Source organism: Poecilia reticulata, linkage group LG16 (assembly GCF_000633615.1).
Source record: "Poecilia reticulata strain Guanapo linkage group LG16, Guppy_female_1.0+MT, whole genome shotgun sequence".
NCBI lineage: Eukaryota > Metazoa > Chordata > Actinopteri > Cyprinodontiformes > Poeciliidae > Poecilia > Poecilia reticulata.
The window spans coordinates 21,026,789-21,040,055 of NC_024346.1; the positions used below are offsets into that span (position 1 = coordinate 21,026,789).

Consider the following 13,267-nt stretch of genomic DNA (forward strand, 5'->3'; position numbering starts at 1 on the left):
CAAGCATTTCTAGTACAATGCATGTGGAAGTCCATTAAGTTCACTGAGTTTGTGAAAATTCAAAATAAATCAAAAGCAACAAAAGCATGTATTATCATCCACCAAAACCCACAGCTACAAACACGTCATCATGAACTTTCATTTACTTTGCAGACTGCATGGCAGTGTGTTGTAACATTCGGTCTTTTATTTGTACAACTGATGGAGGTCAGAATATCATAGCGTTTGCAAAACATTCCTCTCAAAAACTCTGAGCAGTTTTGCAAGTATTATTAAAAAAAAAAGCACAACTTCAAAAATACCAACAAAAGACTGAAATTTCACAGTGTATAAAATCTTAAAACGCCAACAACTGGATAATATTGGAATAACTGAACTGGGATATATCTCTGGATCATAACATGCACTCTGTTCATAGTGACTTCTTAATGCATCCCATTTTGATTCTGACCCACATTCACATAGTGACAACGACAAACGGTGCACTTCATGAAGCGGAACGGAGCAGCGTAACAAAAAAATAAATAAAAAATAGTGCCGAGGTTTATGAAATCTATTATTCAACAAGATGATAAGAAGAACAAAGTACTGTTAGTCAAATAAAGTGCATTTTCTGTACAGATTTTTAAGCAGATGAAACAGAGCAGATTAGAAGCCACAGTGGACTGTCCAGCAAGCAAGCACATTGAAGAAAGGTGAAAAACAAAGTCAGACAAAAACGGGAGAGAAAGGAGTGTACAGCGGGGCAGTCCTGTGTTACTTACGCTGGTGCAGCACAGAGTCTCCAAGGAGCAAAGGTAGAAAGGGCAAGAAGAAGGAACAGAAGAGAAGATTGAAGAGAAAATAACACACCATAAGGCTTAAGGAAGAAAATGAAAAAACTCATGCAGCAAGAGAAGTGGAAGAAGTGGAAGAAGAGGAAGAAACGGGATCGAGAGCAGGGGTGAAAATACTTATGGGCAAAAGTACTATAGAAAATCGACGGATGACTGGAGACTGTGCTGCACTAAGGCTTGCCTGTGAAGTGATTCAAGTTGTTTAACAAATTAAAATGCCACCAAAGTTAATTAGATAAAAATAAAAAATGGCTCAAGCTAAGAGTCGGATCACTTCCTGAAAAATATTACAAAAAAAAAAAAAAACACTTCAGAGGAAAAAACGATCAATGTAGTAATAAAACCAAAGTATAAAATAAAAATGTGTTGACAGAGGTATACTGACATTTTAAAACTTTACACAATATAAGACAAGTTATTTGCACAAAGATGTGAAAGGAAACCTCAATTAATCAAAAAAGGAAAAAAAAAATACAATAACCAGTACAAAAAAAAAAAAGTGGATTTAATAAAATCCACTGTGGCCAGTGCTGGCTAGTGGACTGGTATACAAACAATAAAAAAAAAAAAAAAAAGTGGTGACCTACCATACATGTTTCCAGATCCTCAAGCCTTTCCGCCTCTAGTATCTCAGCCGATGCTCGTTTAGGAATCTTCTCCTCAGGCACGTCCAGATCCACAGACTCCTGCTGCACCAAGCGGCGTCCTCGTTGCACCAGATGGTCTGCCTGATGAGACGAGTTACGAAAAAAAAAAAAAAAACAGTGAGAGGCTGTAGACAGGGTTCGGCTTTCCCGAGCATGAATAAAGGTACCAAACATGAGGTGTTAACTTAAGAATCTCATCAACTCGACTCTGGATTTGTTTTGTTTTGATATATTCCTCCGGATGTGGCAGAATGAAGTAAACTGGTGTCTTCTTACCAGTGTGAGCTGTGATGTGGAGAGAGCCTCCAAGATCTCATCAACGATGCGATCCGACAGAAAGGAGGCCAGACTCAGTTTCACCTCACTGAGTCATTTCAGAAGATGAGAGAAGGTAAAAAGTCAATAAAAAGATTTTCAAAAAGATTTTCAAAAAGACTTCAAAGCCAGTGTAGCAGAGATACAGACCTGATCTTGTTGATTATATCCACCCCAGACTGCTCCAGGAGGGTTTGAGTGACGAAGCATTTAGGTACGACCATCTTGGTTGAGCTTGCCTTCATCAACTCAGGACGAAGATTTCCTCTCTTCATCACATGTGGACACAGAGACTCCGCAGTGTCCATCATGGACTCTAGCAGAGACTGAAGGCCCCGACCACATCACAAAATGATCATGCCGATCTTGTTTAGCTTCCAGCAGTTATAAATATTTTTAGCACAAACATCCCACCTGGAGTTGTTGATCCATGACGGTGGTGACCTCTCCAGCCATGGACTCCAGTTTCTCCTGGATGGGACCTGCTGATGAACTGTTCAGCTCCTCTCTGGATGCTGATCCAAGGTGGTAAAGGTTACGGAGCAGCTAGGATCACGCAGAGAAGTCAGTATTCACAACAACGCCACAGACATGTTGGTTCACTCTTAAGATAAGCTGCAGTGATCTCATTAGTGCTGAATTTCATTAGAGTTGCACTTTAAAATTAGAGTCATTTAAATAAGCTGCAGCTAAAATTATTGCATGTTTCCTCACCGTTTTAGAGTTTCTTGCATCTTTGATGAGATTTTCCGCTGATCTGACATCTTCCAAGATGGCGTCAGCCTCGGAGTTCTTCAGTGAGTTCAAATGGTCTTGGACTTTGACACAAATTCGGTCTATCATCTGGAAAACAAGATTGTGACAGTTGGTCGTTTACTCTGTTTGCATTTAGCAAACAGTCACATCCCCATTAAACACAAATTGTTCAGAACAGGAGCCAATAAAGGTCCAAAACTTTTTTAAGTCGATCTATGGCATCATTGTGGAATTACAAAAAAAACTTAAAGCAGTGCGCGGTAGAGATCCTCATCTATTGTCCGTTTGTGCTCACTCACCTGCTGAGTGGTTGTGGTTACGATGCCCTGCTGGAGGCGATAGGCCTGCTCCTGGAGGTGCTTTCTAGTTTCATGATTCCTGTATAAATACGTCTCAATCTGGGAAGAAAAAACAAAACAAAAACAGTAAATGTCTGATTAATAAACACAAGCCATACAAATCTAAAATAGAGTTGGTGTTTTGTTGATTTTACAGATTTGTTTTAACAAGGTAGAAAAAAAAGAAGAATTTAAGTAACCTGTACTTTACCTTGAGCAAGGCATCCTCTGTCTTCTCAGGGCTGGCCTTCAGGGCCTGTGAGGCATCGATGATTGGGATGGGCATGAAGCGAATGGTAAAGTTTCTAATGCAAAGACACAGAGCATTTCATTCCAGTACGAGTTTATATTATGCAAGCAGAGAAAAAATATGCAAAGATTTACAAGAGAAGAAAAAAAAGCATTTGTTGACATTGCAAAAAAAATAAATAAAAAAAGAAGAAATGATATCTAGTTGTAGTTAATTCAAGTAAACAAAAGTGTAAGCATCGCAAAAATTCATAGGTAGTCAAACAGGGTTTACATGCATTTATCATAATCAAATTCTATACTTTAAAAGCTCCCAGTTCATTTGTTAATGATAAATAAATGTGATAATGTGAATGCCAGATATTTCTACAGATTTGAGGCTTTTAAAACCGATCCTCTAAATACACAAAGTGGATGGAGGAACACACTTAATGGTTGGCAGTCATCTAGATGTATAAATAAATTAGGAATGGCTGAATGAAATGAATAAAAAATAGATAAAAGGACAGACAGACAGGATGGATGAAACGGATAAACGGATGAATACATTTGGACAACTGCCCAGGGCAAAAGGTCGTTAAACAATTAACTTCCCATACTCTTATTTCTTTTTTGTGTGAAAATACTTAACTCAAATTCCAGTCTGACTAGGATATCGATAAAATACGAAGCTGCTTCTAACGCAAACATAAATTTGACATTCTGTGCAGAACTTCTGAAATAAACCTGGAACGAATGAGCAGAGCTGCAGAGGCAGAAGAACATTAAATGAACGGATAAAAACACACATGACTGCTGCACAGAATCATGATCAGGGACAAGGAACAAGAAAAAAAAAAGACATCATCCTTTCAATAATGCAACTCAGCAACTCAAAGGGGAAATGGGGCGACACACTGCTGGGAGGACCAGAGCTGCAAAGAGAGGACATGTTTGCATCTGAACAGCCACCGAGAGCTCAGATGCTTGTCCCAGAAATAAATGCAGCCACTTTGGAAGATTCAACAGAAGCGTCAAAAGGACGATATCTGATCTGCTTAGTCTTGATGCTTTTCTTACTCTGATGTGTTTCCCTTTCCCCCCGTAGGTTGTATTTTGTCATCTGACAGTTCCCCGTTTGTCACTTTGCCTTTTTCTCCCCTGCCTTCCTTTATTCTCCCTCCTTCCTGTCTATCAGTAGCTCTATGTTTCCTTCTACTCAGCATGAACGTAGAAGAAGTCGCTGCTGTAACAGCTAACACAGATATTTTAACTTGGATAAGAGGTAGAAAAGCTGAGCGATGTTCATCTTTTCAGCTTGCTGCGCATTTTTAAAATACAGATGTTTTTACTCATAACATGTAGGCGCAGGCTCAGTGTAACCATGTCAAAGATGTTAATTCATAAACATGTAGATCTAGAATAGCTTTATGTCAAGATGCTAGTTGTAGTCATGAGTAAATCAGTCAGTGAAAACGTTAAGCTGTCATGATTGGTGCATAAAAAGATTTTACAGTTCTGCTTACTTCTCTAGAGCGGTTGCTACATCCTGAAGGCCCTGAGGGCTGGTGTTGTTTTTATCCCAGATTACAGTCCTGTGCAAAAAAAAAAAACACCTCCATTATCACAAAGAATAATAGACATATGGATTTTGAAGCATGTAAGTTATCTAAAGCTCATGCTATATAAACATAAATCAACTAAAATTTGAGTTGTGACTCACTTGTATCTTTTAGTCACTGAAACACTCTGAGGTTGTTGCCAATGTATTTGAGTCTTTCATACTGTTTGGTTGTGCTTATCAATAACCCCTTTAACAATAACATTTTATGGGAAGCTAGCTGATTGGCCACTGCATGTAGAAGGAATAGTTTGATGAGTTCAAGGCTGACAGACATGTGGGACGGTCCTTTAGTTCCTGAACACGCTGGGAGTCACCTGAGTTTCGAGTTGATTTGCAATGCCTTTGCCAGCATCTTGGCTCCCATGTCCCCCATGGCGTTGCCGCTGATGTCCAGCCGGGTGAGTGTGGAGTTGCTGCCGAGGGCGTTGAGGACGATGGTCAGGTCACTTTTGAGTCTGGAATCTGCTAAAGACAGAGAGGTGAGGGGCTGGGGACGGAGGGGAAGGAATGATAAGAGGAGGGGAGGACAGAGCACAATGAATCAGATCACAAGATCTCTGTCTGAAAAAGCTGCTTGGGAAATAATATTTAGAAGGCTAAAATATTACAGGTGCCATGTAATAAAATCTGCTTTGGGCCTTTAGATAGACCTTCACTGTCCTTTTACATGTAGGAATTTTCACCTGTAATATCTCAAGGTTTCTTAATATTTTGCAGCACTAGGTCATATTAAGAGAATGAGAACTGCACTAACATGACAGACTGGCAGTGACTACCTATAAAGACAGCATGCAATGCAGCTTAATACTCTCACTGAGGTGTTGGCTCTACAATAACTTCCTTTAAAAAAAACTAAAAAAAACATTGTAGCAATGGAACATTGTTTTATTTTAAAGCTGATGGTACAAATTGGAGTTTTCTAAAAAGTAAAAAAAAAAGTAATACAAAAGTAAGCAACACAACAACAAACATACTGCTATGGGCTCAACTGTAACCCCCAAAATAAAGCAATTGTCCCTCAAGTGCATTTGTACACTGTAATCTGGCTTTTTATGTTAGTTTTGGAGTAATGGCTTCTTCCTCTACGTGTGGCAATTCAGTCCATGTTGGTGCAGAACTTTGTGTCTCTGACAATAATGTGCATCAGCTTCAGGCAGCATCTGCACATGCAAAACCATGCCACTGAAATAAAATAACTGTGTGCAACAATGTATTAACTGTATGGTTCTCCAAAAGCAACACAAGCGTTTTATCTCAACAAGCGATCACTTTGATGTCAGATCTGGTTGTTAACTGCTTATACTATGCAGTAAAAAAAAAAAAAAAAAGTAACTTGCACATACAGAAAAATGAGAGAAGAGCTCTCTTATTTGGTCATTGCTATGATTATTCTTTTTTTTTTTTTAAAAATGCAAATTTCCTTGCTGTTCACACGCTGAACATCTTTCCATTAAGCATCTTAATTCACCTTCCATTCATTTTAGTTTCTGTGTAGTTTTGCCGGCTGATATACCAGTAACAACACACCGTCCCCTCAATACGAATGATGATGCACCTGCACTCTCGCTGCATACACACCCAGAGAGAAATTGAACTCATTGCACATAAGGACCATCAATCCATCACGGGGGCGGAGAAAGAAGGGCAGACACCAGAGAAAAACTTGTTACAGCTCTCATTACAGGGTGAGATAAGACGAAGCAGATGGACAGAGGGTCTGTGAAAGGTTAGACTGATTCTTTAAGCCTCCACAGGGAGAAGGGCTCTTCACGCGTAACAGTTCCTTGACATGGCAGGTTACACACTCGCAACACAAACCCTGTGCGTTGATGCCTTCGCTTTAGCATTATTGATCGGTGCACAAGGCTACACTCGCGACTCACAGAGAAGACGGTGGAGAAATTAAATACTTACTGACTCCTCTTCTTGAATCATGTGAACCAGGCCATCCAGTACTGGAGCGAGGTTTCTAATACAAACAAGACAAGAGGGAGGGGAAAAAACGGGGAAATTATTTTTCTTTGACAGACGAGAGTTGGAGTTTTTTCTACATTTCGTCATGTTACAACACAAAACTTCTGTGCATTTTATGTGAAAACCCCCACATTAATTTAGCACATAATTGTAAAGTGCAGTAATAATTACTTTTAAAAACAAAAATCTGAAATGTTGCCTCCGTTGCAGAATCGCCCTTCATTTCAAGCAGAGCAGCAAGTCGTGTTGGGTTTTGCTAGGTGACAAGAAAAATGAACCTGTAATGATTAATAATTCATGTTGTAGTAAACAGGCCTCAGCGGCTTTAGCAGCACATAAATCTCGCTGTCACCGTGCTTAGTATGTTTTTAAAGACAATTTGTCCCTTCACTGTTGAACGTCAGAGAGAGAAAAAAAAATTTAAAAAATCAGATAAAATTTTAGTGTCAAGTTCATTTTAATCCCAACCAGTCGTACCTCCACCATCCAGATCCATATTCCCCGCCCCCTCCTCCTCTGCATGCTTACTTGGACTTGATGTTGTTGAAGTTCTTTCCCAAAGACAGGTGTTTGATGGAGCGGTTCTTGGCCAACCAAACGAGAAGAGTGGACAACTCCGAGTCCAAGCCTAAACAGAGAGATTATTACATTTTTATTGATGTTTTTTCAAACATCTTTGGTCATTTTTGACTCAGAAGTACACAAGCGTATAGGCGTTGCCATCGCACCATTATCTGAAAGATCCAGACTGGAAATGTTTGGGATTTCTGCAATGCAACCTTCAAGGATCTGAGAGCCACCCGAACGAAGCTGAAAAGAAAAACAAAAACAAAAAAAAAGGCAGGGAGAGTTAATGCGTGGTTATTAGGAAACTTACTTATCACATATATTGCACAGTTTTCAATAACAACAACACATAAAAACATACAAAAAAAATTAAATGGTGAGATCGGAGATAGTCGACTTTAAGCCTGACCGTCCCCAACTTGTGACATGCTTGTCAGGAACTAAAACGTCTGACCGTTTTATGATCAGCGCACACTTCGTACTTAACCACTACAATGTAGGACTAACAACAAAACCGCTCGGTTCCAGTGAGGCGTTAAAGCGTAAGGTCAGAGGAAGCACAGATGGAAAACCCTGCATGTAAAAGTGAACAGTTCTTTATGATATTAAGACATGTCTGTGGGCCAGTCAACATGCAACAAGGGGAAAGAGAGCTTGACTTTAGCAGACATTCAGAGAACATGCACAGATATTTTAGCTGTGTGCATCAGATCCGACACACATTTGTTCTGAAATGGAAACACACTTTTATGGCAACTTTTTATTAGCTACCTCTCTCACACTGTTTGCAATGATTGTTCAACGTATAAAAACTAGAAAAAAAAACAACTTTTGAATGTTGTTTTTTTTTCTAATTTACAGTTACTAGAGAATTCAGAATAAAACTGATACAAGTCCTAATTTTACAAAATCCAGATATGGAAATTTTGCCACAAAGTTGTGATTTCCCTGATTTATTCATACAAATGCTTTTGTCCAAGTTGTAAAAAAATATATGATCAGCAGGAGAAGAAAGTGCTATAGCACAGTGGTCCCCAACCCCCGGTCCGTGGACCAATTGGTACCGGGCCGCGCGAGAAATAGTGAAATATTTCCATTTTATGTATTATGTGAGTCTGGAGGATCTTTTATTTTGAAAATCCTTTAACCGGATTCTCTCAGTTACTTGCGCACCAACATTGAGCCCACAAACATCAAAATGAGTAAGAAACAGATCAGATGTCTTTGGAAAGTTTCTTTGCRAAGGGGAAAAGGCCCAGAGAAGAGACAGGAGAATGGATTTATCCCGGACCGGTAGGTGAGTCTCACATTACAAGCCGCTCTGCGTAACATGCGGCGACCGGCTGGTAATGAGGCAATGAAGCTTCAAACTGCTTCGCCACTAGAGACCAAGCAGACTGTGGATATCAGCAACACTTCGGGTGTCATTGTCTCTCATCACTCCCAGATGGAACCGTCTCGTTGCAGAGAAACAAGCTCAGGGCTCCCGTTAGTCATTATCGTGAGTTAAAATTTTCATGAAAGTAAAATGTTCGTTTTTGTGGCACATCTGTATCTTATTTTGAAGGGATATATAAACATTAGCATAGCGACCAGAGTCAGAGCGTTTGGGCCGTGGTCGAGTAGAGCTTGTGAGTCTCAAGACTGGTTTAGTCGGAAAGATTTAAGAATTGTCGGCCGATTCTCCAAATCTCTGTGACCACAGAGCTGATAAAAGTCCAACAGGTTCGATCGGTTCGTGTCTCCAAGGCAGGAGCAACACGAACCGATTCCAGTCACGAACATCCCGATTCCAGAGKATAATCCAGTAAAACCCCCAACATAGCGGGAATTTAGAATAACCAAACACTGATGACTATGTAGAAGCAATAGTGATAGTTTGTGGAGTAATTTGAATAAAAGACGTAACACAAAGAAAAGGCGGTGGATAAAAGACGGCGGGAGCAGCCGCTCTATTTGCTGCACTATGATTTGGAGGTGAATATGTTTTTTCATAGTTAACATTTTTAACTGAATACACATAATAATGACCTTTAGATTTAATAATAAGCATTTCCACATATCATCGCCGATATCCACCGGACCCAGTTGCGCTATATGTCAGCTGTTTGGGATTCCCCTCTGTTCTTACGTCACCGCGCTTTTTGATTGGCTACCTGTCACATTCAGAAGGTCGTATTCTCGTTCCCAGACAGAAAAAAGCCCACAGGTTGCGATAAAAACGCCAAGACAACCCAAATTGGGTATATTCAGGATATGCGGGAACACCAACACCGCCTCAACGAACCCCCCCACCCCCGGCCGCAGCAAAATGTTCCGTCCGCGGTAATAAAAAGGTTGGGGACCACTGCTATAGTAGACATGCAAATAAAAAGAGGGAAGAATGAGACATCGACAAATAAGATTGAGCGCATAGATACTTACACAATGCCCAAGCTTACAGAAGCATTAGGAGGAGAAAACAGCATGTCAAAGCCAAGCCAGCAATTACCAACAACGAAACCCACAGATGCTTAATGATCATTCTTGTGTTCAAACACAAAACTCGTCAAAGACAAACACACTGGCATGCAAAACATGCTCAGCAGGGAGCAGCAAAAAGGCTGGATTTTTCACACCGTTTTGCTCACTCAGAGCAGCTCAGGGCCGCCTCTGTCGAACGCTTCATTACAGGCTTTGAAAAGGCATCATTTCACCCCGAAGATTCAGTCGGAGAAGATTTTTTAGAAGAAGACATCCTGTATAATTTGTATTCATGAGCTATCTTTAGTCATTATGCTCTGCGGCAATCTGTCTCTGTTCAAACAAGGGAGAGAGGAGATGGCAGCAAGCCTTAGTGCATCCTGTGATGAAACAGAGGGAAACTGAACCCCTCCCTCCTCCTCCATCACCCACTCCCTGCTGTTTGCCAACGAGTCCATTATGCTGCCTTTTGGCGCTGCCACTGGCCTGTCAAGTGGCTTTCAAGTGCATTCTAAAAACTCCATCGCATTGGATGAGAAACATTTCCAAATTGATGAAAACTGGAATCACAAAACTTGTGCTAACAGGAGCAATCAAAAAGGTTTGCAATAAAAAATACAAACCTTGGTTCCAATGGTTGAGTGTTCTGACTCATCCATCAAAGTTTACACCAACTAGTCAGATTTTAATTATGTAATTGAGCACCAATATTCTCAAATGGATCTTGAAAGCTCTCATCGTATGGACGTGTTAGCACACTCATCATTTAGACTGGTTTTTATTGACACAAACTGAGCAGATGAACAGGAAATCAATTCATGTAGAACATGAGAGTGATTGTGCGCCTGGTCTTAAAACAGTCTTACCTCACAGCAGCTGAGATCCAGTGAGACATCCTTCAAACTGGGATTACTGGCCAGGCCAAGCAGAAGAGCTCTGTTCAAAGTTTACACAGTGAATGCAAAATGCAATAACTTTAATATACAGAAGAAGAGAAATTAAATATTTACAGAGTCAACTTAATATTAGTGTTTATGAATCAAGATTTTTGTTTTAAAAAAAAGTTGTTGTATAATAACAAAAAAAACACCATTGATTAAAAATCAGTTCAGTATGGAGTTTCTGATCCAATCTTTTGTGATGTTAAGACCCAAGAAGTGCTTAATTACAAAAGAGAATTTAACGGCAAAGGTACCAATTAGTGTGCTATGCACAATGCACCTAAAAACTAAATAAAGGTTGAGTTACACGTAGGCCTGTCACGATAACAAATTTTGCTGGATGATTAATTGTCTAAAAAATTTTTGCGATAAACGATAATATTGTTTCAAGACCTTTTGACACTGATTTAATGGAAATGACTAATAATGCATGCGATTTCCTGCCATAGATAGATACACTTTATTTTCAAAAGAACACATAACAGTGGAACTGATGTACTAAATCAGTTCCAGTGTTAATGGATTCTCAGTCTCCATTAACAAAAAGCGTACTTGAATAAAAACTAAACAACATAAAGTCAAAGTGGAAATAAATACTACATTCAACCAAAAGAGTGCAGATCATGAAGTCTGTATACTATATTGCCCTTCAGTAATCACTAGATTTAAATAGAGAAGACGGGCACATCCGACTACCTAATGCAGTAGTTCACACTACATGATTTTTTGTCCCTATTTTCCCCTTACGACAATCTTAGATCGTTGGCCGATCTAAGATTGTCGCTGGTGATTTCGTAACCAAACATCCTGTAGTGTGTGGTGTGTTCGGTAGATCGTCGTGGCCTCTCCGATCTAAATCAGGGGTTTTCACCAACTGGGAGCTTAACGTTAAATGTGACAGGTAGCCAATCAGAAAGCGCGGATTCGCCACCGTGCTTTCTGAAGGGAAATTATGAGGGGAATCCCAAACAGCTGACACGGCGGAACACGAAGTCCAGCGGACATCGGAGATGATTTGTGGAAACAACATTAATATTTATTCAACATTTTGTGCAAAGAATATAGAAATGACAAGGAGAGGAGTTGGAGCCAAATTGCTACCGCAGTTGATAAACTCGGTAAGTTTTCAGCTGTTCTTTGCTAACGTGGCATAAATAGGTTACAATGATTTTGATTAAATCAGGACTTTACGCTGACACTAGCCACATGCATCACAGGTAGATTCTAGTAAAGCATTGATTAATGCCTGATTTTAAAATTACTGGACTTGTAGCCATTATTTTTTGCCCAGGTGGCTGGACACCACACGGCACGATCGAACCCGATCGAACCGTTATACCTATAGGATTTCTGTCGACTAATGTGTCTCAAAGGTGTGTGTACGCTGGACATTACACTAAGGAAATGAGGAAGGGAGGGTCAGTGGAGAGCACCGGAGTTGAGCCTTTTTTCATTCCTCGTCATCAATAGAAAGAAAAAAAGGCAGGAAGAGACGATAAAGCCGATAATTAAAATGAGGTTGATAGGTTTAATTTATCGTGCGATTAATTGATTTATCGTTTATCGCGACAGGCCTAGTTGTGTGTTTATTTTAGAGTGAACAAAAAGGTGTAGATCATTACCAGGGGTGCTGATAAAAGTAGAAGTTGCTTGTTTTAAATGTATTTTCTGAGAATCATCTTAAAGAATTTGAGCTGACACTGTAAGCTCAAATTTGAGCTGTAAGGGAATGAATATGAACTCGTGACTGAATTTCTGTCTCACTTGAGAGCCTCTGGCGGCAGCTTGGTTCCCGACACATTGATGGAGCTGAGAGACGTGGCGCTGCTGAAGAAATGCTTAAATGATGGAGGCACCTCTTTGCCTTTCCTGTGAAACCCAAAAGAAAACAAACAAAATAAAATCAGTGTGACCTACAACTCAAACCAGCATCAATATTTCAATGTTCTTTTCATGTAGAAGAAACCCGTGATCCAGTGTGTATTTAATTCGTCTTTTCAGAAAAACATCTATCTGAGCTCCACCAGCAGTTATACCGTGAGGATTTAAAAAAGAACAAGAGCTGCAAAATATGAGGACAAAGAGAGAAAAACCCCAAACAACATGAGTACTTTCCCTGAATGTATGATGTAATTTCCCTTGGTAGCCAGCAGGTGTCATATGCTAACATTGCTCACTGTGATAGTGAGCATGTTAGCAGTGGCAGTATAAACAGCAGAAAAAACTGCAGCAAATTCTCAGTATATAGAAAAAACATTCTGACTCCAAACACTTCTTGAATCATAAAATTTACTGAAGTTTGAAAAACTTTTCAATCTAACCTGAATGACCTATTTACTACAATCTACAACTCTGGGACTTTTCAGATAAGGATTGTTGTATTCTATACTAAATTCACATTCTATAAGCCACACTTTGTACCTTTGCTTTGTAAGGGAAGCTGCAAAAATAATGAGATTCATGGCATTTATGACATTTTAGACCAACAACCTCAAGTCTAGTTCAATGTGGATTTAAAGTTTGAAGACCAAAATCTGTTTGGTCTGGTTGGATATTTAATCGGTGTAAATGTAGCCAG

At 39.7% G+C, this 13,267-nt stretch overlaps 1 protein-coding gene across 4 annotated transcripts in view; it reads right to left on the minus strand.

Moving 5' to 3' along the window:
* The window catches only part of LOC103478394 (F-actin-uncapping protein LRRC16A), a 58,684-nt gene that overhangs the window by 7,179 nt on the left and 38,238 nt on the right, over window positions 1-13,267 (minus strand). The window contains exons 16-31 of one of the 4 annotated variants that reach the window (XM_008432215.2): window positions 12,454-12,558; window positions 10,615-10,684; window positions 9,710-9,721; window positions 7,447-7,528; window positions 7,247-7,346; window positions 6,659-6,713; window positions 5,059-5,231; window positions 4,647-4,715; window positions 3,104-3,197; window positions 2,854-2,952; window positions 2,513-2,641; window positions 2,213-2,344; window positions 1,949-2,124; window positions 1,760-1,847; window positions 1,424-1,564; window positions 765-782 (exon numbers count right to left, since the gene is read on the minus strand). In XM_008432215.2, coding sequence (XP_008430437.1) covers window positions 765-782; window positions 1,424-1,564; window positions 1,760-1,847; window positions 1,949-2,124; window positions 2,213-2,344; window positions 2,513-2,641; window positions 2,854-2,952; window positions 3,104-3,197; window positions 4,647-4,715; window positions 5,059-5,231; window positions 6,659-6,713; window positions 7,247-7,346; window positions 7,447-7,528; window positions 9,710-9,721; window positions 10,615-10,684; window positions 12,454-12,558 — 1,543 coding nt within the window. The remainder of the gene's footprint in view (window positions 1-764; window positions 783-1,423; window positions 1,565-1,759; window positions 1,848-1,948; window positions 2,125-2,212; window positions 2,345-2,512; window positions 2,642-2,853; window positions 2,953-3,103; window positions 3,198-4,646; window positions 4,716-5,058; window positions 5,232-6,658; window positions 6,714-7,246; window positions 7,347-7,446; window positions 7,529-9,709; window positions 9,722-10,614; window positions 10,685-12,453; window positions 12,559-13,267) is intronic. The other 3 variants (XM_008432217.2, XM_008432218.2, XM_008432219.2) reach the window with 3 other exon arrangements.